The sequence below is a fragment of the Manis pentadactyla genome, chromosome 19 (assembly GCF_030020395.1).
Source record: "Manis pentadactyla isolate mManPen7 chromosome 19, mManPen7.hap1, whole genome shotgun sequence".
NCBI classification, from domain to species: domain Eukaryota; kingdom Metazoa; phylum Chordata; class Mammalia; order Pholidota; family Manidae; genus Manis; species Manis pentadactyla.
In genome coordinates, this window is record NC_080037.1 from 3,496,517 (window position 1) to 3,522,187 (window position 25,671).

At 53.1% G+C, this 25,671-nt stretch overlaps 1 protein-coding gene across 2 annotated transcripts in view; it reads right to left on the reverse strand.

Moving 5' to 3' along the window:
- Positions 1-2,229: 2,229 nt before the first annotated feature.
- Positions 2,230-25,671, reverse strand: part of UCK2 (uridine-cytidine kinase 2) — a 63,861-nt gene continuing 40,419 nt past the window's right edge. For both annotated transcript variants that reach the window (XM_036922891.2, XM_057494924.1), the window contains exons 2-7: positions 18,213-18,372; positions 16,279-16,375; positions 11,767-11,909; positions 6,011-6,108; positions 3,935-3,983; positions 2,230-2,697 (exon numbers count right to left, since the gene is read on the reverse strand). In XM_036922891.2, the coding sequence (XP_036778786.1) occupies positions 2,558-2,697; positions 3,935-3,983; positions 6,011-6,108; positions 11,767-11,909; positions 16,279-16,375; positions 18,213-18,372 (687 nt within the window). In that variant the 3' untranslated portion in view covers positions 2,230-2,557. The remainder of the gene's footprint in view (positions 2,698-3,934; positions 3,984-6,010; positions 6,109-11,766; positions 11,910-16,278; positions 16,376-18,212; positions 18,373-25,671) is intronic.

Consider the following 25,671-nt stretch of genomic DNA (forward strand, 5'->3'; position numbering starts at 1 on the left):
CACCCTGCTCAGTGGTAGCTCCACCCGGACAGCTAAGCATGGGCAGAAGACGCATGCTAGGACTTCTGGACTAGTGACTCTACCCCCGACCCTCCAGGGGCATCAGAGACCCAGTGGCTCCTAAAATACCAAGCCCAGGATTTGTCATATAGAAAGTTCAAGTTCAGGTACTCAGTTGGCTAAGGACTGAGCTCCCCATTCCTTCCTTGCCCCAAATGCAGCTTGTTGCAGAACCAGAGGAGTCACTGGCATCCCCAGCCAAGCCAGAAGGAACTGGCGACGGCTTCGCCAGGAAGCAGGGCAGCCCTGGCGCTATTTCCCAGTCAGGACCTGCTCCCTCGGAGTCTCGGTGGAGGCCCAGTCCCAACACCACAGGTGGGTGAGGAGGCGGCCGCGTCAGTCCAGGCTCAGAGATGAGAAGAATCCCTCTTCCGCGGCAGTGGGGTAGACAGCCAAGGCACTAAGTGGTTTGGCACCTGGGAGCTTCAAGTAAAGTTGAGCGTGCTAGCCACTGGAGGCCGAGGCTCTAGCGGACACGGAAGGCATCCTCTGGGCAGCGGCAGCCCCATCGAGGCAGGAGGCCCTCGGGTCCTCAGGATCCCAGCCCAGGCATGCCACCTACTCTCCGTCTCAGAACCTTACAAGGGATGACTAGAAAGATCACAAATACCGATTCCGAAACACCCCAGAACTTATCCAGCCCATGAGTGCCGGCCTTCAAGGGAGGCACGTGGGAGTCTTCCCTTGCTCCTGCTAGGCGGCTGCTGCTGTCAGGGGCCCCCCACCCCCAGAGCCTGCAGCACAGTCTGAATGTCTCACGGGTGGCCAAGCGCTCCTGGGGATTAAGTTTGACCTCTGGAAACAGTGGAACAGAGTTAGAGTCAAACTGAGTGCAGAAAAGGGGGGTCCAACAGGACGGTGCCGAGTCCAAGGGAACGAGGCAGAGCGAGGGAGTGGCGGCTTCAGATTTACCCGCAGGGCCCCAACGGGCTCTGAAATCAGTGGGAGGGGTAGGGTCCCCCACACTGGTTCAGGCAGTGCTGGCCACAGAGGAGTGGCTGAGGGTGGGGTCTTCCAGCACTGCGACGGTCAACACTGAAATATGGCTATGGCTCCTCCACAGCTGAAGCTGAGGCTTTCGTGCCTCCTCCACCTGGCTTGGTCCCCCCGCCTCCTGCAGCCCTCCGGAGTCTTCCAGAAGCTGCACTTCTTCCTAAGAAGGAAGCTTCCACCGAGAGGGAGCCCTCAGGAAAGTTGCAATTCTCAGCCCCAAATGTTTTCTACCGCAGGCTTCAGCTTTGGCTTAAATACTCTATTTCCTCTTTCCTCCCCACCTCTACTCACCCAGCAGCGGCCATGTCCCGCGCCAGTATCGTCAGTAAGTAAATCAGCCTGGCTGTGGTGCTGCTAGGGACAATCCCCGCTGAGAGGCACGTGCTGGCCTCATCTCCCAGCGAGTCCCCACCTCCCTGCATGAGCAGGGCCCTCGGGCCACCCCCCGCGAGGGGCTGCTGGCCACCCTTCTGCCAGCAGGTCCTCCACCAAAGCCCAGACTGCAGGGGGCCACTGTGCACTGCACAGCCCAGGAGACAAGCCCAAGGGATCTGATCAGCGGCTTCCCTGGGGGGGAAGAGGGACCAGGTGTTCTCAGACAGGCCAACACGGTTGTATGCATCCCTCCTTCTCTGTTCTACAAGAGAGTGACCCCACAAGATCCCTGGTGGGGAGGGAGGGCGAGGCAGCTTGGCTTTTAGAGCCTGAGAAGCAGGTGAGGCAAGATGGGAGTTGCTGAGCTGCCCACATGACCAGAGGTGGGGGTGCAGAGCAAGAAGAAAATGCAAAAGACTTGTTCTCAGTGGGCCTCTTCCCTGAGTTTGGTATTTGAGTTGAGGTCTTGCCTAATTTCCACTCAAAACGAGAAAAGAATACCTCTCACTGACACTTCATTAAGCTCCAGCTGCAAGAAGGTGGCATCTGGCCGGGGAGGTGGTCGAAGGTTCTAAGCTCTACTCCCACCGAGTCCCACCGGCACTCAGAGCAGCGAGACGGGAGCCGCCCCCGACGGCCCTCCTCCCCACAGGCGCTGCGCTGCCCCAGCCGGGGCGCCACGGCAGCTCCGCTTGGTGAAACCCCAGCTCCGGTCCCAAAACACTCAGGTAAGGGCCTTCCTGCAAAATACTTACAGCAAGCAGCTTTACAGTATTTGTACATTTACACAAAAATAGATCCTTTTATATATATATATATATATGTATGTATGTATATATATATATGTGTGTGTATGTATGTATTTATAACTGGTTACACGTTGGATTTGTAATTAGGCATCACCAGTGGTAGCAGTTGGCACAGTTTGTCATTTAAGCTCAGGGTCAAGTTCTCTTTCATTTCGACCCAAAGGACAAAAAACAAAAAAACAAAAAAAACAGGAGTATCATCTCCACAGTGTTTTCTTAAATATAGCGACGTCCTAGGAAACCACATGTACAGCTGCGACGGACACCGCCCCGACCCCTCCTCCTGTCCGCCGCGGGGCCGGGTCTGAGGGAGACGGGCGTCAGTGGGGCCGGCTGCTGGACTCCGAGGGCCGCCTCTTGCGGGACGGCGTGTAGCCGTTGAGATAGCCGTTGGTCTGCCGCTTGGAGAGCCCTCCGTTCAGGATGTCCTGAATATGCTGCACGATGAGGTTGATGGCCACTGTGGGGCAGAGACGCACAGCGTCAGCGACACGGGCAGGCTGGGGCCCGGGCGCGGGGCCACAGGGGCCCACAGGGCCTGGAGGCCCACAGCCGTTCAGGTAGCTGGTTCTGCCACCTGCTGGCAGGTCCCTCAACCTCCCCGAGCCCCCAGGGGGCCGGGATGGCCTCCCTCGCAGGAGAACTCGAGCAAGCGGACGGTGAGGGGAAATGGCAGGCCTGAACACAGGGGCTTCTCATCAGACGGTCAGAGTCACTCCTACATGAAGCCATCAGCCCAGACACCGTGGATGTGGTCTCGAGCCTCAATCGACACCATCCATAATCTGTGGACCTCGGCCACTCAGGAACCGGCCAGCAACCCAGCCCAAGCAGAGCGACCATACGGAAGGCCCTCTCCCCCAAAGGAAACATAAGATGGGACTCTTTTTGTAGCATGATAAATAAATTGCACACCTCCAGCAACTGACTGATGTGAACGTCACCCCAAATGCAATAAACCCCGAGCACAGCAATAAAGGAGGGCACAGCATCTCTTTGCTGGCATTCTCCAGATTTTTTATAAACCGACCCAACCATAAGGAAAGGCACAAACCACTGAGGGCCATTCTGCAAACGACGGGCCTGCACTCCTCAGAAATGCCAAAGGAGAAGACATCGGTATTACACTTCCTGAATGTGATGATGGCGCTGGGGCTGGGAATGAAAATGTCCTTGTCTTTTAAGAAATGTACAGTGAAATATTCATCATGGAGACTGACTCCGAAGTGGCTCAGCAAAAAACTTCTTAAATAGAAGAAAATCAAAATGAATTAAAAAGAAAATGAGAAGACAGGGTCTTCTCACAGCTGATCTTGCCCCACTATGCCTACGTCCAGGTAGTCAGACCTCCCTAGACAAGCTGAAACGAATAAGTAAATGCACAAGTGGTAGCAACCAGCTTCCTTTATTTTAGGAAGGGCTATCCTGGCAGCAGGCCATTTTCAATGAAATTAAGAAGGAAATGTGCTTCTGCTAAAAGGTGGCCTCAAATAAAAGGTATCTACCTGCCATCACTGGGTTGACAGCAGGAGGTAGTATCTCCAGGCCTCTGATGTCTGCCTGAGATGCACGTTTGCACCTGGCACACCAAAGCCGACTACGGGTTCAGCCACATCTGGTCACCACATCCCAAAGTATGACTGACCCTGGGCAGAAGCTATGCCCCTGAAGGGGCCACCGCACCAGGACTCACTCACCTAGATTATCTGCACCTCTTGGAATGATCACATCAGCATATTTCTTTGTCTGTGGAGAGAGACACACGGTGCATGAGAGAGGAGCTCAGAGAGACGCCGGCCTTTCCACTACTAATGCCAGACAGTGGCAGCCTGAGGTTTCAAACACAGTATTTTTTATCCCCTTTATCAAATTATACTAAGTCAGCTTTTTTTTGAGTTGTCATGATTATACTTGGCATTATTTAAGCTTACGTCCTGCTCAGAGAATATGGTCTTTGAAGCCAAATATATAATTGCCTCTTTCCCCCACCAAGAAAAATATTCAGAACCTAAATTTAAAACGGGGAGCAAGTCACCTTGGACTTGTACACGCAGTCTGAATGGTGACCGACTCCTAGCGTTAAGGTAAGCCTAGAAAAAGAATGGCCTTTGATGACCATTTTCATTGGCTTTGCTTTCACATTTTTTAAAAAAAGGGCCACAATTAGATAAGCTCCCTTTTTTTTTTCTTTTTGAATTTACTGAGATTTTTGTGGACCATTTTACAAAGAACTGTGCCTGGTATATAACCCAAGTGTAGGGTAAGGCCACATAAACAATGCCTTCAGAAAGTGGGCCTCCACTGTGTGCAACGTTCACACTGGAACTGTTCACACGCAGCTGTGACAGCCCCGCCCTCCTTGAGCCAGGCAGGTGGTTTATCAGGTCTGAGCTCTTGGTTTTCATGGACGTGAGGCTCCCCGAGGACAGAGCAGCTGGACAGCGGGAACAGGTGGAAACAACCAGGAAATGTTTGAGGGGAATTTTGAGCTCCATTCCAACTAAGTTAATCAGCAGAAAACTGGCAGTTAATGCTGATTTACTTCCAATAGTGAGTTTACTTTGTCTTCTCTTAAGAGCAGGAGACGTCTGAGGATGGATGGAAGGATGGGACTTCATGGCTCCTCAGCTCCCTCTGCCCTCTGCCCAGAAACCTAGGCCTGGAACCCGGTCTTCTCCAGGGCAACCTATATCAAGGTGACTCAGGCTCAAGGTCACTCTGTTCCACCTGTCCCCAGTCTGAAACAAAAGGCAAGCGTGGTGTGACGCCAAACTTACTAATAGACTTAAAGAAACGAAGGTGGTTTGGGGTCGTATTTTCCCAGGAGAGAGAAAGAAAGAAGTTAATTACTTAGAGAAGCAGAGAAATGTCTACCCTCAGCCTCCCTCTACAGCTCTTCTCAATGCTCTCAGATTTCAGCCTCCCAAAAGATAATCACACAGATGCCAATCTCTCCCTCTTTCTCTGCAAGCTGAGTCATGAAATCACTGGGGAATTCGACGGTGGTGTGGCCAACCTGCAGAAGGCTCAGGACAGACGTGCAGGGATCTGCTGTGTCAAAAAGTCCTTCCAAAACCAGGCTGTCTCCTGCACCTTCCTTTCCACCACGCCGCTCCTCTTGTCCCGGCAGCCTCCCCTCAACATTCACTTCTTCCCCAGGAAGCTGAGTGTCCTGGGCTGCGGGCCGATTTGCTAAAAGCCGAGAACTCCCCGCTCCCCAGTCTTCCTTCTCCGAGAGCCACCTCACTAGCAAGTTCCCAGCTGCCACGTGGCGGACGGACGAATCTGTGCCGGCTCATTCCAGCTTGGCACCACACGTCCCAAATGGGAACCCAGGTGGGGGCCAGAGCCCGGCTCAAGTCAGGGCTCAGATGCAATGGCAGAAGCGATTCTGAAGGGAGCCCTCGTGACTGGGGTCTGTCTCGACACTCCCACCACCACGGAGCTTCTAAAGACCCGAATGACCAAGTCTATCAACCCCAGTAGAGGGCCTCCCACCAGGAGCCCACCAAGCAGGGAGTGCAGGGTGCTGGGACTACACAGCAGGGCCCTCAAGGCCCACCGCAAAAAGGCGTGGCAGGCGAGAGCTCCCCGGACACAGCGGTGGGACACAGGCCCCCAGGCCGCCCTCCCCCCGGACCTGAGGACAGAGGACCACTCGGAGAGAAGAGGGCCTCCAAGCCAGGAGTGCCGTCAACTTACATACCTTTATTTATACAACTAAACATTTAAATTCTAGATTCAACAGAAAACAAACCAAGAACACAACTCACTGGCAAGCAGAATTCCTCAAAGGCGGGTTTGACGAACGTTATGTACTGAGATAAAATCTGCTCGAGGTCCCTCCCTCTCTCGCTGATGTCCCTCAATACTACAAGAGAGGAAAAAACAAGAATCAGGAAAACGGTGCACGGGCCGTTCCTCTCCACGCAGGCTCCACGATCGCATGCAAGATTTGCAGCCGGGTTCCTAGAGACCTGGCGGAGGCAAGGTCAGCGGCAACTTTGGAACACGAGTCACACTTTTATGTCTTGGCCACCGTCACATTCGGCCACGACAAAAGGTTCTCTGAAGCCCAAAGCTGCCCAGCCTAGGCCAATAGTCATCTTGCTTCAAGCCCGTTTGACCCACATAAAATTCCAGAGTAAACAAGAAAGCAAGCAGGTCTGTCCCAGAGAGCTCCTAACAGGAAGCAGACGGGGCCCAGAAAGGGGTGGGGCTTCCTGGCAAAGGGGGCAGGTGGCTAAAAGCCTTCTCCTTTGCTCACCTCAAAACCGCCCCGTCTTACTTACCTGTGCGCCAGTCAGTGACCCGCTGCTGACATGACACCTCGTGCCCAGCCCCACTCACCCTCCAGCCCTGTAGGATGGAAGGCGGGCAGAGGCTCTGGCTGTGTTCAGCCCCCACTCTTACCTCAAGCACAGAGGTTTGCAGACGGAAAACCAGATAGTAAAAGAGGGGGAAACCACGGTTTAGAAAACAAACGGTTGGCTGAAGCTGTGAGCAGCCCAGACTGACCCAATCTCACCATCTTCTACCTTCTTCCTCCTTAAGCAGTGTTATTCAGGGACTTTCATCAAAAACCTTTTATAATAGAGTCTTTTGTCAGAAAATTAAAAAGGTCTGACTGTATGTGACTAGAATCCTTATTCTGCCAATGACCACTGACCAACCTGAGCCTTGCCCCCAAACTCAGAAGTGAGCTTAGAAGGAGATTCTCTCCATCAAAGCAGCCCCTTCCTACAGATGGTGTTTTAAGTCTGTTAAACCTTTCACCCCCCTCCAGAAAGGTATTATTATATCCATCTACAGTGGCCCCTGGGCTTTTCAACACCATTTCTCAGGTTACAGACCCACGCATGGGCTGGAACTCACTATAAACAAACACAGGGAATGCTTGTAAGTGGATTTCTGGAAAGCCGTGTGTCTAAATAGTCTGTGTTCACACACATGCATGCACACGGGTGTGCACACATGCCAGCAGGTGCAAGAAAGAGGGAGAGTTTCATGGTTATGAGTCAGGCTGGCATGAAGTCCAAAGATCAGATAATTAGAAAACTGTCAGGAAGACCACACTCCAGACGGTCAAGTAGTACGGCTATCACCACCTGGCTTTGCTACCAGCTCCTCTATTTACATGTGTTTCCACATGAGCCCTGGTATCGAATAGCCGGTGGGTCCCTAATGTGTCAGGACTTACTCCCCACCTCCCCACTGCCTGCCCGGACCAGCAGAGGTGCCCGTCCAGCAGGGAAATGGTTTTCTCAGGCATTCTGACACGGCCCAGCCGCTCTGCCAGACAGACCCAGCCACCAAGGAGCCACAACGCTGCCACGTGGCTCCCCCAGAGCTCTGGCACTGGGGCTGGCGCCCTCACCGTGGCCCCACCACACACACATATGGCCAGCGTGGCCTCCAGTCCTCCACAGGTCTCCAGATAAAGTGCCAAGGGAAAGAAAGCCAGATCAAAAGGGCGCCAGAGCCGGGAAAACACCCCCCACCCCCACACTCCAGCAGCTTTTATTCAGAAGCCCTGCAAAAGCCTGGTGCCAACTTTGTTTCCCAAGAAATGCTTTCACACGGCCACTACTGGCACGGCGGGAGCCCGCTCCTGCCCCAGCACACACTCGTGTGCACGCTCCTCCGCGTGGCTCTCTGCTGCCCTCAGGCCTGCGGCTCCCTCCTACTCAGTCCCATCACGGCACCTGAGCAGGACCGGGCCAGGCAGACGGCGGTGGGGCAGGGGAGTCCCTGAGGCTGTTCCCTGAAGCTGCTTCCTGCTCCACCACCGGACGCAGTGGGGCCAAGACTGAGCTGGATTCGAATCCTGACCCCCAACTGCTTACTACCTCTGTGACCTCAGACAGGTGCTCAACCTTTTTGAATCTCATTTTCCTTAACTGTAAAATGGAGGCAGTAATTGGGAGCACCTTTCTCATAAAGTGCTTACTTGGGTACAGGGAGACGTACACAAAACTCTCGAGCACGTGGCTGGCACACAGCACGTGTCAACAGACCCGAGTTTCCGTGATTCACGTCGACAAGAGGCTTCAGCAGAGGGTGGCTCCCTGACGGAGCAGACCCCTGGGAGGGGGGAGCGCTGACCCCCGGCAGGCGGGCCGGAGCCTGCGGAGAGCAGGGAGTCCTGCCGGCGGCTGAAGGCAGGGGCAGGAGGGGCTGGCAGGCCACAAACACGTGGGCAGGGGGGAGGGAGAACCAGGGAAGACAGGGAGGAGCCGTCCTAGACTTTCCATCTGGAAAAGCAAAAAGGAACAATGTCCGGACACTGGGGACAGCAAAGCACAAGGCACTGACCTCCTCTGCTCCCCCAAAGCTTTCCATGGAGCCATCACCTTGAGCAGACGGGGACCCCTCCCTGAGCCGAGGACAGAGTGAGAACAAGGTCTTGGCACCAACTGGAAACTCCAGGGACCCAAACAGGCCTCTGACCATCACGCAGACACGGGCACATCTGCTCACCCTTGACGGGCCCTTTCCAAGGCAGGACAAGAACAGGAAACCACGGGTCTGCCCACCTGCCCTGCTTGGCCCCCACCTGCGCCTGTACAGACCCACAAGTGGTCCTTGTGGTCAGCCAATTCCAGGGACACAATTTAGAAGGACCCAGAGTACATACAGTTCCTCGATGGGAAAGTCGATCCACTTAAAACTTAGCTAAGGAAACGTGCTCCTCTAGTAAAGAATAGATTGCCTATCTCAAGGCCACTCAAGCCTAATTCTATGTGAACCAGACAGAGAATTATGGTGGGAGAGGGACAAGGTGTGAGCAGTCCTTGGTCCCCCACATGGGCTCTTTCCTGTCCCCGAATTAAAGGGTGGCTTAGGGCAAACCACACACATGGGGGGAGGGGAGGCAAGCACGCGTGGAAGGAACCCACTGCCTAGAGACGATCCCTAGAAGCTCACAGGGGTCCCGTGGGAAGCAGGCAAGTCCTTGCAAGGCTGCATGACTCAAAGGCAGATCCCCTTCCACAAGAGGGTCAACTTGGCAGGCGAGGGCCCTGCACCCAGGAGGGCACGACACACAGTGGGTCAATGGGGCTAACGCACGTCTCCGGGAATGTCCTCGCGGCCGACGGCGGCGCCTGCTCACCCACACTCTCCCTTGGCACAGCCCTCCCGTCCCGCAGACCACATGCCAGGCATGGTTTCTGTCCTACATGGACAGACGATAAATCTGTAGAAATAGCCCGTGGAGAAGTCCCCAAGTCCAGCAGGAAAGTGACGGTCAGGGGCTCACACGAACGAACAGCCAATCTGAAAGGAGAAGGCCGCGGCCTGACCCGGGGGCAGGGGCAGACCCCAGAAACCCGACGGGGCTGCGACCACCGCAGGTCTGCCTCCTGTTCCATCTAAGAACCCCACCGCGAGGGAGGGAGGGCGGATGTTCTGTTTGAACCGGACCACAACCATCCGTTTGGATGAGAAGCCAAGAATCATTTGATTTCCTAGGACGCTGCCGATACACAAACCCGTTCCAGCTTCCTCTGTGATGCCTGGCGCTTCCTGCTCCGCCGAGCACAGCGGCCTCCTCCGGGACGTTCGCGCCCCCGACGGACGCGTGATGGTATCGGCCCCTGATGGGGTCGCTGCGCAGAGGGGACCCACTCGGAGGTTCTGACCAGTCTTGACAGAAAACCCACATCTACCACTCCAGGTGAAGCCGATTTCTGATCCACACCATCAATACTTACTGACTGACACACCGCCAGGCACTTTACCTGCATTACCTGATTGTCACAACTGTCAGGAGTCCTTAGTCATTAGATGATTAACCCATGGGAAAATGAGGTACGAAGCTGTTAAAATGCAATTTGCTGAGGCCGCATGTGCAGGAATGGTGAAGCCAGGATTTAAGTCCAGTTCATGTGACTCCGAAGTCTTCCCCACGGTGCATGCCAGCGTCTCCCTAATCAGGCTAATATGACCATCGGGCTGACAGCCAGCACCCCCCCAACCCTGCCTCTGGCAGATGCCTGAGGAATCGTCAGGCCCAGGCCTCAGCCACCTACCAAAAGACCACCGAACTCCTACCTGGCCAGAGTCACGATCCTAAGAACAGGCGTGTCTCCCTCTTGTTCCCATAAGGAGACCCGAGCATGGCAGGTCACAGGAGCCCGAGTCACACAGCAGGTTAGCGGCACTGCCGGGACCCAAACACAGGTCTCCAGTCTCTCCCTTTTTCCCGTGACTCTACCGCCCCCCTCCCGACCCCACGTGGGAGCCGAGGCGTGGCCCCAGCTAGCTCAATAGAGAGTGTGGGCCCTCTTACCATCTGGGAGGGTACAGCCCAGGGGCTGCTGCTCTGTATTCTGCTGGTTCCATTTCCAGCTCTTGCAATGAGCACTGAGGCGGAAAAACTACACATCTGTCTCATGAACTGAGAAAACGTCACAGACTTTGAGATCAGAGGACTCTGGGCCACAGCCTAGAAAATCCAAACCTGCCCATGACTTGCTGTGTGACCAGGATCAAAACCTGTCATTTCTGCATCACGATGGCGATGCACGCCCGGCCACCTGTCCCTCCTTTCTTCGCCCACACCCCACCGCTCCGCTGGGTCCTGGCAGTTCCCACTCGGCTAGCACCTTTGCGCTCCCACACCCCAAGCTCTCCTTCCCGCTCCCACCGTGGTGGACAACAGTCCTGCCTGGAGTCCTGTCCCAAGCAGCTGCCAGGCTGTATCTACATTTACATTTGCTCCGTCAGGATCTCTTCCAACACAGAGCCAATGCCACCTCACTTGGGAGCTCTCCCCCGTCTAGCGGGCACCATGGGAGGCCACAGAGATGCCCATGCTACTCTGTCTTCGTATGGTTGTCCAAGGGCTCCAGCCACCTGCTCCCTGGAAAAAGCCATGTGTGTACATGTTTGCACTGTGTACCCTCTAGGGCTGCCTACATCATCACCCTGACCACATTAAGTCCCACCTCCTTCCTTTATGAAGCCTCACAACCCCGCTAACGGAAGCAAGCTCCCTGCTCAGTGTCCTACAGGGCTGCGCCCACATGCCTGCGCCCCAGCCACTGAGCAGCTCTGTGTCCACAGTGCGCCGGGCACAGGGCCCTAGAGGCACACGCACAACATGGCCTGCACAGAGACAACCACCGACTTTGCTGGGGAGCTGGCTGGACCAAGTGACAAAACCTCCATAAGCTTTCTGGAAGATAAAAGGGCTAGGGAAGCAGGTTGGCAGGATGAGCTCCCCAGCGCGCAAGCACAGGGCGCTCCCACCCTGACAGTGATGCCTGTGGGAAACAGCATTTAACCAAACTTCTTTCCAGTGAAACCAGATGTAACTTCTTATTCCGTGTCTGTGATCTCACAAGCCTTTCTCTCCAAAACAGCTAAGGGACTAATCCCTTCTCAAATGTCACCAAACATTTGGGCAACAGGGGCGTTAAGCTGGGCCGAGCCATGTGCTGCAGGGAAAGCACAAGTTCCAGACTCAGGGCGGGCAGGGGCCTGCCACGGGCCACCGACAGGGCCACTGGGCTCTCGAACATACCTCTGCGGGAGAGCCGGGTGTCCGCATCCGTGTCCACAAAAAGCTTCATCTGGAACAGGTCTCGCACCTTCTGGGAGTAGAAGGCCAGGATCCCCTCGAAGAGCACCACGTCTGCGGGGTAGACGGTGACAGTCTCCTCCTTCCTTTGAAGCAGGGAGCACAGGACAGCCGGGTCAGGCCAGGGAACAGGGGGAGAGGGAGCAAGAGCTTGTCTCGGGGGCGGGGGGTCCCTGCCTCAGACCGACAGGACAGGACGGAAAGGGGCCAACGACTCACACGCCTTACAGCGCCCTCAGGCCAGCAGCCAGGACCCACGAGGGCCACTGCGGCTGGGGCAAAGGTCGGCTTTGACCACTGTTTCTGAGCTTTTACCACGAAGCAGAAACAGAGGGCAGACGCTGCTCTCCTTGGAATAAAAAACTGCTGGTGAGTGAAGCATAAAGACAGAAACGGGCAGGAAGAAAAGAATCTCTTCTTTTCTCCAAAGGCGTCTCTAGGAATTCTCTCATGCCTGGCATTCATGGACCCTAACAGTGAACTTTCAAGAACAGAAACTCAGTTTTCTCCCACCAAACCCAACCCCTACCGCCCCCCAAATCCTGAGGCAACTGGAAGGAGTGAGGAAAAGGAGAAAGCTTCAGAAAAATGGACAGAGGGGAGAAGATATCCATGTGTGCTCTGGCTCTACCCCAAGTCGGCTCGGCGGCCGTGGGCCGGCAGCCAGGCTCCCAGAGGGCCTCCTCCTCATCCACAGAGCAGGGCCGGATGCACCTCAGATACCCCACAGGGTTGGGAAGCCCAAGGCAGGTATTCCTATAAACATGACTTTTCAAAAGCAGGAGGTGAAGCCCTGCCACGTTGACAAAGAACCTGCCGGCCCAGCTCCACCTGCACCAGCTCCGCCTGCACCGAATTCACTCTCATCCTTCAGTTGTCCTGAAACCACCTGCACGCGTTGCCTACTGTCTCCTGCTGCAGACTCACTATGGTCACCGCAGTGCTTGCTATCCCCCCTGACTAGCAGGCCAGGAAGGTTTGTGACCAAATGAAACAAAATTTCTTAAAGTTCCTTAAGACACCAGGTTTACCCACAACACAGCGGATGCCACTCCAACTCCCTCCCGTAAACACTCCCTGAACTCGTCATCAGCGCAGACCCTGGGGTTCCTGCCCCAATTCTAAGGCTGGCGCTGTTGGAGCAACTATGGAGGTGGCAGGATACAGGGCAGCAGAGGGCCAGGTCAGTACATTTGGGAGACTCCCCAGAACAGTGGTCTGACTCCAGATGCACAGAATCAGCTGGGGAGCTTCTAAAAAATATTCATACCTGGACGCTACCCTGCTGGGGCTCTGACTTCATTAGTCTGGGTGGGGATAGAGGACTGACAATTTTTAAAACCTCCCCAGGTATTCCAAATGTGCAGCCAGGCTTCACACCAGTCTAGAGGAATGTCAGCCACCAGCAACAGGGTGCATCGTGCTTTAGGATGAGGAACCACACCAGGAAGAGTTCCGAAGGAAAATGGATGAAAAAAGATCAATGAGTGAGTGAAGTGATGAGCCACTCTAGGCAACTGCCCTGGGCTGGGCCGAGGAGAGGATGGACCGGCTCTGCTGGGAAATGAAGGAAAGTGTATGTACAGGGAGCATGTGCGCGGGGAGCGTGTGCGTGGGGAGCATGTGCGCAGGGAGCGTGTGCGTGGGATCCCTAGGGCTCTGTTAGGAAAAGCACAGCGAACAGAGCGGGACAGCTGGTTTGCCTACTGACGCAGCGTCAGGTGCAGATCAGGATGCCTAACCAAAAAACACTAACAAGAATGGGTGGTTTTCCAATTCTGCCTCTGCGATCCTGGGAAAGTAAGAGCATAGCTGCCGACTTTGCTGTCGGTGCCCCAGAACGTTGGAATCAATCACTTCCCAAGTCCACACGGAGCTCTAGGTGGGAGAATCTTTCAAAACAGCTCAGAGCTGAAAACAACACTTATGGAGCAACTATTAGCCAAGGATTATGAGATGCCCCACTTGGGGCAATATTCCAGTTAGAGTTTAGCGTCTGGCCGGGACGTCCACATGAGAAACCCAGACTATTGGAACACGTGTGATAACCCAGCCCAGCCCCGCGAGGAGGGCCAGACCAGGGAAGGGCACACACAGTGAATGGCGGTCCCCTCTGAGCCCACTGTTTGTCTGTGCATCACCACAGAAGGCCCACGGATGGGGTGAGCAGCCGGGTCCCCCACAAGCAGCTCTGGAGAGCGGGGGCCACTGCCATGGTCTGGGGCATCTGGAAACATTTCCAGACACCTGGGTGTGGGCCGCTGAAGATCAGGGTTTTAAAATATAAGGGATGAAAGGCATCAGGAGAAAGAAGTAACTGTGTGGACGGGGAACCCTGCTGGGTTCCTCTCTGTCCTGCATGAACCTGACAGCGCATGTGCATGAGGGGCTGACCTTCCCTCTGCCGCCCCATGTCACCAGCCAGGCCGACTCCCAACCACCTCGCGGGCCTTATCCCAGCTGCCGTGGTCGCTCACGTGGGCTGCCACCCCAAGGGCCTCGTGGACAGCGGCCCGGGCCCTCTCTTCCCACCACGGGGTCTTTCCCCTCCTGCATCACCGCCACGTGTGACTCTAGTGCCAGCAGGTCTGTGCCCCTGCCCCTCTGGGTCTGAGGCCTGCCCCCCAGCCTCCTAACCTGCTGCTCCCCACACACACTGACCCCCATCCCTCCATACCTACCCAACTGTGATCCCCACCCAGCACGCCCCAAAGTGCCTCCCTCCCTGGACCTCGGGGATCCCTCTCTCCCCAGCAACTTCTAATGCTTTCCCGCATACGCGTGGATTATTCCCTAATATTATTCCCTAAATGGCATGTCCTGCACACCACCTGTTCTGAACGCTCCAGCCCTGCCTCCCTCCTCCAGACCCCGCAGGCCCTCGCCTTAGTGGTCCCCAGTGGTCATGCTGCGTTTTAATGCCCTGCCTGCCCCTGAGAGGCCGTGGGCTGGACTGTCTCATCCTGCCCTCACCACCACACCTCGCCAAGGCCAGAAACTACAGTTCCCAGAATCCCTTTCACTACACGTCCCAGGTTACTTTGCCAATGGGAAACTTGAAAGATCAATGGGAAGAAAAGTCCGTAATTTTTAGATCATAAAAGCCAGACAAGGAAACCTTGCAGACCCACGTTGAAGCCGTAGGCCCAGAGGTGGCAGCTGCTTGCTTGCACTTTCCACGAATCTCTCCAGCGCCTCACGCTGTGGTCAGTGGGGTCCGTTTTCCCTTATTCTCAGGCTGCAGCCTACAGATCTCCGCTTTCCCAGCCCCTCAACATTCTTATTTGTTCCAACTCCTCTACCGAAACCCCTTTCGGTCTGCAGTGGTGTAATGATGGAGGCGCCTTGCTCTCCGACTCCCAGCTGAGTAGAACCTGGTCCATAGCAGGAAGGGCTTCAGAACTGGCGAGACACGAAGCTGGGGCTCGGGGCAGCCTCACCTCCCATCACAATGTGCTCCCTCCCTCTCCTTCCTCCTCCAGCCAAATCTTTGCCACACCCTCTAGTTCTGAGAAAGTCGGGGCACAGAACCTGGGAGGTACACTGCCTGGAAAGCTGGCTGAGATACGTACTGAAGGAACACACGGGGAGATCAAGATTGGGTTTTAATTATAGAAACATTTGGGGGTAACAGTATGAGACCTAATTTTCCCTTAAACAAAAAACTTTCAAGAGACTGGGATAAAGGAACCAGCAAGGAAGAATGAAAGCAGGTGGGAGAAACTTTCAAAACAGCCCATAGCTAAAAACAACACTTACTGAGCAATGACCAGCCCGGAAGCTGGAAGGAATTCCACATGATACAACACACCGTGTAGGAGCTGAGGGTCGGCCTGGAAGTCCTGAGGAAGCAGGGTGAGCAGAGCTCTGCGTGGCCCTCAAGGGGCCTGGAGGTCTGGCCAGCAGGATTCCCACCCCCCAGAGGGAAGGAAGGTGAGATGGAGGGGGCGTCACCTTCTGTTCCGGATCAGAGAGAAAACTGTCAAGGGAGAGGCCTGTGGGTGCGCCAGAGAAGCCCAGCCCCTGGGAGGGGTTAGTCTCTGGTGACCTCAGGGCCCTCACACCTCTCCAAGGTCTGATCCCAAGTAAACCGAGAGCAGAAACAAATTTCTTTGTTCCTTTTCCTGCCCCGCCCCTGCCCTGGCCTTCCCCTGCCCCGCCCCCTTAACATCTTATTCCAGGAACAACAGCTCAGGGATGTGGAGCAGGACACACAACTCAGTCCCTCACCCCCCAAAGTCATGAACCCGGCCTTCCGAGCTAATGAGACGTGATGACCAGGCTGTTCCAGGAAGCGCCGGAGTGAACTCCCAAACCCAGGCACACCTTGCCCACAGCCCCCCACTGCCCCTGCCCCTCCACACAGGCTGCAGTGGGCACAGAGCAGGGGGGCAGACAGAGGCCTGGAGCTCAAGATGCCCGGAGGTCACGATGCCCGGCCCAGAGCTCACTTACCGGGAATGGGAGACAAAGTCATACACGGGAATCTGGACTGTTTTCCCTTCCGTGATTTCTTTGAGTGTCTTGAAGATGAGTTCATTGTCAAAGGCATCTGAAAAAATTCAAATCATTAAATAATGTTTGTTGATTTTAAAATGATTCGTCTTCGATCATGCATGTATATTTCATATATGTGTATCATACTCTAGAGAAGCATATACTTCTGTTCTACCCACAGCAGAGTGCAAACTCCCTGCGTCTCAAAACAAATGAATGGGATGCACGGACGAGTTCCGGTACCTTTTTCTCTACCTTCCTGATGAGGTACAGCAGGGAAGTGGGACCAGGGTCATGCCTTATGAAATCTACTTGGCCAGGGGAAAAGGCCGAGCTTATTCTTTAACTTGACCTTTATGCTGCTTTCCCCCTTCCTCCAGCCCCTTAATCAATTAAGTAACATTGTAACCAGGACGAGAGACAGACCTCTGGAGTGTAAACTTGACCCAAAGTGAGTAAAGAATGCTGAGATCCGGATCAACACAGGCACCTATTGTTAGAGACAAACCTGGGAAGGAATTACTAACCACCTGTATACGTCATGCCCTATACTGACCCCTACCCAGGAGGCCCATAAAACCCAAACCCAAACCCTTAAGGGCGCCTCCTCTGAGGTCACCCACACCTCGAGTGTGTATTATCTCTTTAAATAAAACCTGCTGGGCGCCTCCTCTCTGAGGTTGCCCATAAGTGCTTTATTTTAAATTAAACTTTCTGGTTGCTTAAGTCTATCGCACTTTGCCTCTGAATTCTTTTTCCCAACAAAGACAAGAACTTGCCAACCTCCACCACAGGTGGTAAGAGCCTTTGTCACTTTGCTGTCTCACACAACCTTCTAGTCTCTCTCACAGGTCTTTTCTCTTTGTTTTATTTCCGACACGTGAGAAGCGGCTGCGGGCATGGAATTTCCTGCCCGAGAAGTGTTCTCTCCTTGCTTTATTTAGGAAGTTCTCAGAACACGGGCTCACTCCATCCACGCTTCGCAGCTTGCCCAATTCCAGGGCAGCAGGGACAGGGTTCTCCTGCCGTGCCGACCAGGAGGGCGCCGGACACCAGGCGACCTGGCTTTAGGAGTTGGCAAGGGATCCGCCCTACGCCAAGCAGTTCCAGAACTGACCTGTCCTCCCTTGGCTCTTCCTTGCTCTCTGCTGCCCGTGCGGCTGCGCAATAAAGGGTCCCATTTCCTGGCACTACGCAACTCTTGACACTCGCTACGACTGTCATTTTGATGAATTCCCTCCTTACCTGCACTCACATGACCCGTTTGTGAATTCTTCCCCGGTCAGAGTCCAGGGCCCTCCCTCCCCAGACAACACTGCCCCACACTCGGCCTGACATCTCTCTCCTCCAGGTTCCAGGCTGCCTGGGGAGTTGGCACCTTTAACTTGGAAAGCACACAGACAGCTGGGAGAGTGTTACAGGCACCACTGGTGGCAAGTTTTGGTTCTGATTACACAAAACCACAACCTGCTAAAGGGCAGTGAGCTGATCTGGGCTGGTTGGGCAAACCGTTCAGGTGGCCACCCTGGACCCTGCCCGTGCCTGCCAGTCAGTGAGTTCCACACACGTGCCACATGCACACACGTGTGGGGCTGGGGGTGTGTGACACAGGCTGCTTCAGATCGGAGGAGACAGAAGAACCAGCAGTGTCTGTTCTGTCCCGATCTCGCTCCTCTCGGGGAAAAAGCTCGTATGCAGTCACCCTTGTCCAGACACAGACGGGGTCAGTATTTAAGCAGCCAAGCACCACATGATGTGCTTCAAAGTTCCTTCTTGTAGAAGCCCTCCCATGCCCCTGCAAGGTCCCACTTGGTGCTCTGCCTTATAGATGGGGACAGACTCGAAAGGCTACGCAACCCTCAACCAACACCCCACTCAACTCCCTAGCTCACCCGGGTGATCAAAATTGAACTGGCCCTTCAGGGCTTTGGCCTTCTGCTCCGGAGTGAGGACCCGGTAGAAGCTGTCCTGGCTCAGGATGACCACCTGCTTCTGACGATAGTCCACCTCATTCTGTCCCAGGAGCTGCACGATCTTAGCACAAACGGATGACTGCAAGGAGAGAAGAGAAAACCATGGGGTAAAGTGAAGCCCAGAGTCACCGAGCTGACGCGCATGCCCTGAGCGAGGGCTGTGGGGAGCACCCAGAGGCCAGCACCTGGCCGCCGGACCGGAGGCTACGCGAGGAGGGTGCACCTGCTGAGAGGAGGTCCCTTCCTCCCCTCCCCTAAGACAGCTCACAGCGAACTCTCAGGTATCTGCAGTGGAGGCAGAGGGCAGAAGGGAGTCGCTTGGACCTCCTCTTGCCCAAAGCTTTTCCAGTAGCCTTTAATGAAAGGTAACACTTATTCATTTTTTCCTACTTATGCCCTGGTGTAAATATGAAAAAAAGGCAGCAGAAGGTGTAAAAAGGGCACACTGCTGGTGTGCTGAGGGGTCAAAGGGCCCCTGGGTCATGAAGCAACCATGCACCCACGGGCATCCCTCTATTAACAAGACCAGAAGCCCCCCAGAGCTCAGCTAGTCGGCAGTAAGGCCAAGGCCACGGCTCTCTTCCTACTTCTGTCGGTTACGTTTTGCTCTAGTCCGTAGCCAGGGATTTATCACCCTCACAGTTAGGCCGGTGGCCTTTTCACAGACATGTGCCACTACTCATGGACATGGAGGTAAAAGTGAGCCAGCAGAGAGCTGAGCAAGAGGGACTCCATTTTAAGTTAAACCTCCATCTTGGGGCTTAAAGGTAAAAGGTAAAATTCCTAAAATGATTTTTAAGAAGAATTTACGGTAAACCGTAAGGCAGCCATAAGGTCACCAATCAAACGACCATATCTTAAGCTAGAAGAACCCTCCCAAGGATCAGGGACCAGTTCCTGTTTTTGCAGGGAGAATCCTGGCCTTGGGGGAGAAACAGAAACTACATAAATTCTTTTGCGTCAACTAATCTTAAAGAAACATCAAAAAGGGCGGCCCTGATCCCATTTTGGGAAAGCCAGTGAAGTGACGGTCCCAGAAGCTAAAAGACAGAGACAGTATCATGAAACGATTCATCAGTGCCTCTCCTCCCAAACCCCCACCCTCAGGAGCCGCCTTTATAAGCCTTCCCCACAAGCCCCTGAGGGGTGCCGCGTTCCTCTTCATGCCCGCCTCCTTGCAGACAAGCTACCTCAAACAAACGAGTTCAGGGTTCATTTCTGTAACACCGAAGCCTGGTCTTTTGGGGTCCGGCAGCAGCGACACGGCACACAGACACAGCCTACACCTAAAAAACCACCTCGGGGCGTCCTAAATACCAGTAGGAAAGCCAGTTCCGAAGGAACTCACACCCGCATGCTCTGTGTTGTATTGTCAGTCATACGCCTGCCCACCTGACACTGTGATTTATACTTAGAAATATATATTAGCACTTCACTAGCACAGAGATCCTAAAACTCATGGAATTTCCAAAGTGAGGAGAGTCTTGAAGGTGTCTTTTCTTATGATAATGAGCTGACTTTTGGAAAGCACCCAATGATGGGGGTGGTTGACAAGGGGAACCAAACGGGTGGTGAGAGGGTGGGAACTTTCAGTCCCACCCCGCTGACCTCCAGTAGATGGGGGGCTGGAGGCTCAATCAACACCAGAGGCCAATGGTTTAATCAATCTCGCCTGTGTAATGAAGCCTTGGTTACAGAAGGAGGGCCTCTGGAGGGCTTCCGGCTTGTGCGCCCCGAGAACTCTGAAACTCGGCACCTCTTCCTCCACAGAGATGCCCTCTGCATCTCTGCCATTCTGGCTGTTCCTGAGTTGTATCCTATTATAATAAATCAATAAGCTAGTAATAAAATGCTCCTCATGTAATAAAATGTGAGCCGTCTGAGCAAACGAATCAAACTCAAGTAAGGGGGTCACTGAAACCTCTAATCTGTAGCCAGTCAGTCAGAAGCACAGGTGACAATGCGGGCTTGTGGCTGGAATCTGAACTGGGGGGGCAGCGGAAAGAGGGTGGAGAAGGACTGACTGACTGCCTGTGCAGGACCGAGCCCTTAACCTGGGGGACCTGACCTCAGCTCCAGGCAGACGGCGTCAGAACTGAGACGTTTTCTGGTGCCTGAGAACTGCTGGCTGGTGTGGGGGGCCTTCCACCCCTACACAGTGGAATTGGGTGCAGAATGGAAAATATTACCACTTCTTTTCTCCATAACATATGCTCTGTGTAAACGGAAATTAATCTTTGTATAAAGTGGGAAAAGAAAAATGAGTTATTTGGTAAAATGTCTATTTTAACTGATGTTTTATTTAGACCCTTGGCCAAGTGCACCATTATAACCACCCTTATAAGTCCCAAGTGCTACCCTACACAGATGTGGAAACCAAGTAAAATGACCTGTCTACAATCACATAATCCTGGTCCCTTTTTCCCTCAGCCTAAAGGTGGAAGTCCCAAGATGGACGTTAGTCCTTTATCATGGAGATAAGCATCACTGCCTGAACAAGCAAAGAAACACCTGCCTGTGGTTTAATCTAGACTTTTCTAGTATTCTCTTCCTCCTGGAACTTGTTAAAAATGGCCCCTACAAAAAGAACTGTTGAATCAGGGCAGGAGGGACATTGGGGTTCATGATACCATTCCCTCTACTGGCGTGCAGGCTGATTTTCACACAGCTGGGAGGACGGAGCCCAACAGGGGCTCCACTCTGCCAAGGTGATGAGGGCCTTTTCCTGGTCTAAGGCCCTCCCTTTGTCTCCTTTCCTGTAATCCTTTTCCCTAATCCTGTAATTCTCTTTTCCCTAATCCTGCTTTCTTCAACAGGATGAAAAAGAGCTGCAAGGTGTGTATTCCTTAAGAAAGGAATTAAGTCAGAGTGACTAGTTTGAGAAGGCAGGTGATCGTGAGTGCACAGAATGCTAAAAGTGGGAGAGGGTGCAACTGCTGTAGTGGGCTAAGGCTGAAAATAGTTACAGTCACAAAAAAGACACACGCTGTATGATTCCACCATGATGAGGCATCGTGAGCAGACAAATTCAGAGAGAGAGAGAATAGGATGGAGGTTGCCAGGGACTCGGGGAGGGGAACGGGGAGTTGTTTAATAGATTGTTTGGTGTCTGTGCTGAAAGCATTCTCAACAGTGTGAATGCACTTAACACTACTGAAATATACACCTTAAAGGTGGTTAAGTGGTTCAGTTTTATGCAATGTGTATATTAAAATTTAAAGTAATTATTATTATAACAAGAGACGCTACTTAATGGGCAGTTTCTATCTAGTTGGGGCACTAGGCTCGGTAGTTTTAAATTATCTCATTTACTTATCAAACCTTATATGACAGAAATTATGATTACACATGTACTCCTGACGGTGAAGCCTGCGGTGAAGAGATGGAATGACCTGCCCGAGGCATGTGGCAGTGCAGCCAGGACCCCACCCCGAGCAGTCCCCTCCAGAGCTCACCCTCTCCCCAGCTGCCCCTTACAAACGGGCAATGCCCCCTGGAACTGGAGCTAAGCTTAGTTTCACACAATGTCTCCATATTTAGTGCAGTGTGTCTGGTCTGTCCCTGCTGCTTTTAGCACATTTCAAATAATTATTTTATTAATAAAATACTTTAAAGTCAGGGGAGTGAGAATAAGCCAGTGAGGACAGTGGGTTGCTGTCTGAATACGAAGTTAAGACCAGGTCTATATGAGGTTATCTTTAGAAAAAAGAAATTCAAAAATCTCATGGAAGTATCAGTAAAGGTAAATGACAACTTCTTCCCTCGTAGGGCATTTTGGAGACACCATCTCTCTTAATTCCATTACAACAAACCTTAGTATCTTTTTTTCCTAATGAGGGTTAGAGAATCAGTCAAGTTAATGGCTTGCTCTGGGTCACGGAGCCGAATCTCCAACTACATGTCTTCTAACTCCAATGGCACAATTCTCCCTCCTCCAGAACTGAAGCAGCCCTGGCAACAGCCCTAATATTCTCCACAAATATTCCACTTACAGAAAACAATTCCGGGGGAAAGCAGGCAGGAAGGGAAATGTGTAGTAATATAATACTGTTTTCTGATTGCATCGATAAAGTCCACACATAGGTTAAATTTCATATAACTAAAGGCAGGCCAGAGATCTGTCTATCAAAAAGAAGCTACAAGCTCACACATACACACACATGCACCTGTTCAAGGTATCTGGAACCTAAATTTGGATTAGGTTCAGGAAAATCAGCTGGGAGAAGCCACTAACTATGGGGAACAAGGAATTCTTCGCAATTATGAGAACATGCCGACATTCGACTCCCTAGTCAGGCCGTGCACCACACAGACATGCTGGCCTCCTTTCTCAGAGACACTTCCGAGTTGGGAAGCCCCAGGAGAGGTCGATAGCTAAGCACCAGCCCTTCCGGCTGGCAGTTCCCAGTGGGCCGGCTGCTGAGTCCGCACAGATCCTGTAAGTCTTGCTAGTGGGTTTCAGCCCTGGGCAGATTCACTCTTGATTTGGTGAGACCGAAAAATGACAATGCCATGTTCTTGGGATGAAAGGGTTCATACTCAACTTTATTCCCACGGTGGCAGGTCAAGCACTGGAATCCCATCCGCCTCAGAGCCAGTCTGCACGCAGCAAGCCGGGCTCTGCCTCTGGGCCCCTCTGCCCCCGCAGCCGTCTCAGTCTCTGTCCCTGGCGCTGCCACCACTCCAGCCTCTGCTCTCCTGCAGCCGTGCAGCCCAGAGCACTGGGCAGAGCTCTTTACAGAGTCAATAACAACGTATTGCCCACACATGTGTAGTGAGCAAGCCGACCAGTGCCAGGTGAGAATCCTGGCCACAGGCACTTTCATTTTCTCTACACCATAGTGTGGTATAGCGAGTATGGTTCTCACAGGAGGTGGCTCGGACAGCCTAGACACCACCTTACTGGGCCATTTCTAGTGCGTGACTTCCAGGAGCCAATCCTTTAAGATCCTCTTGTCCAGCTCCGATACTGCTGAATGAGTGAAACAAAACAGGGCAGCTGAGTTCAGTGGCCTGTCTATTAAGAATCCTTTGTCCCAGCTTAACTGCTGAGCACCTGGATGGAGGCTGAGCACCTGGACGGAGGCTGAGCACCTGGACAGAGGCTGAGCACCTGGACGGAGGCTGAGCACCTGGTCGGAGGCTGAGAACCTGGGCGGAGGCTGAGCACCTGGACAGAGGCTGAGCACCTGGACGGAGGCTGAGCACCTGGTCGGAGGCTGAGAACCTGGGCGGAGGCAGAGCCAGACAGCTAAGAGAACCTCACTCGGTCCTCAAGAGGGCCTCAGGCTGCATGTGTCCCCAGGAGTGGGCTGGTACTTCTCACAGGCAACCTTATAGAAAAGTACAGGGTAAGATCATGCTGTGCATCACTTCACAATCCCTCAAGTCACCTGTCCCACTCTGAGAGAGCAGTTCCAGACAGAGGGAGAACTGATCAGAAGGACGACAAACCAGCAACCACACATCCAGGGCTTAAAGGAGGCAGCCAGCTCCAGGGGAGGCGACGGACTCGCCGCTCGTCCCCACCTTCAGAAGGGGTTGTGGGTTGTCAGTGACGCCGGCCCTGAACTCACCGCCCCCAGCTCACAGGGCAGGAAGGCCCCGACTAGGGCCCTCGCTCTAGGGCTGTACGCGAGTCCCCTCATTACTCCCGACAGCAGCTTCCCCTGCCACTAGCATCAAGAACCCCGACGTTAACTCAGAGCATCCGGCACGGCCCCCAGAAAACACAGCACCCCGCCGAGGGCAGGGGCTGCCCCCCACGCCACTCGTTCACAGGCGTGAGATCACAGCACTAGTAAGTTCCCCGGGGTGAGCCAGAACAGAGCTCAGTGCAGCCGGTTCACTTCCTATCAAACTGACCCACCGCGAGGCAGTCCTGGGGAGGTGCGGCTGGGCGCCTCCCTCAGAGTATCTGCAAGGCCATCGTCGGGCTCGTGGGTGGGTGGTCCCAGAAGCCCTGCACCACTGAGTGGGTCCTCTCAGCCATGTATCCTCACCACCTCCTCTCTCCACACACACACACAGAAATGCATGAATGAATGGATGAGTTCTAAATCGAAACCGCACTAAATTACCTTATAAAAAAGAGGTCTTAGCACATGAAAAGATGCTCCACATCGCTAATTATCAGAGAAATGCAAATTAAAACTACAATGAGGTATCACCTCACACCAGTAAGGATGGCTGCCATCCAAAAGACAAACAACAACAAATGTTGGCGAGGCTGTGGAGAAAGGGGAACCCTCCTACACTGCTGGTGGGAATGTAAACTTGTTCAACCATTGTGGAAAGCAGTATGGAGGTACATCAAAATGCTCAAAACAGACTTACCATTTGACCCAGGAATTGCACTCCTAGGAATTTACCCTAAGAATGCAGCAATCAAGTATGAGAAAGATCAGTGCACCCCTATGTTTATCGCAGCACTATTTACAATAGCCAAGAATTGGAAGCAACCTAAATGTCCATCGATAGATGAATGGATAAAGAAGATGTGGTACATATACACAATGGAATACTACTCAGCCATAAGAAAAGGGCAAATCCAACCATTTGCAGCAACATGGATGGAGCTGGAGGGTATTTTGCTCAGTGAAACAAGCCAAGCAGAGAAAGAGAAATACCAAATGATTTCACTCATCTGTGGAATATAAGAACAAAGGAAAAACTGAAGGAACAAAACAGCAGCAGAATCACAGAACTCAAGAATGGACTAACAGGTACCAAAGGGAAAGGGACTGGGGAGGATGGGTGGGTAGGGAGGGATAAGGGGGGGAGAAGTAGTGGGGTATTAAGATTAGCATCCATAGCGGGGTGGGAGAAAGGGGAGGGCTGTACAACACAGAGAAGACAAGTAGTGATTCTACAACAGGTTGCTACGCTGATGGACAGTGACTGTAAAGGAGCATATAGGGGGGACCTGGTATAGGGGAGAGCCTAGTAAACAAAGTATTCGTCATGTAAGTGTAGATTAATGATTAAAAAAAAAAAATGCAGTTCCTATGTGGTGACCTCTAATGAGTTCTACACAATGATATAAAGGACATATAAAAGTGTAGGCAAAGGGTCTGTTTGTGTTTATACAGAGGATCAAAGCCTAATTTGGCTACCCCGAAAATGAACTAAGAAACGATATGAAAGAGAACTTCCAACATCAGCACTCTCGGGAAGACTCATGCCAGAAGATGATCATCAAAAAACCCCAACAAAGATCCACGCACTGCTACAGCTGTAGATGCACTCATCCCACCAGTTCCTGGACTTGCCATGGGAATGAGGAAGGAGATATCTAAGCTGGCCTGTGCATACAGTAAAACAACAAATTTGACTGGATCTATACTGTTGGAACTCAACCAAGAATTAGGAGAAGTGC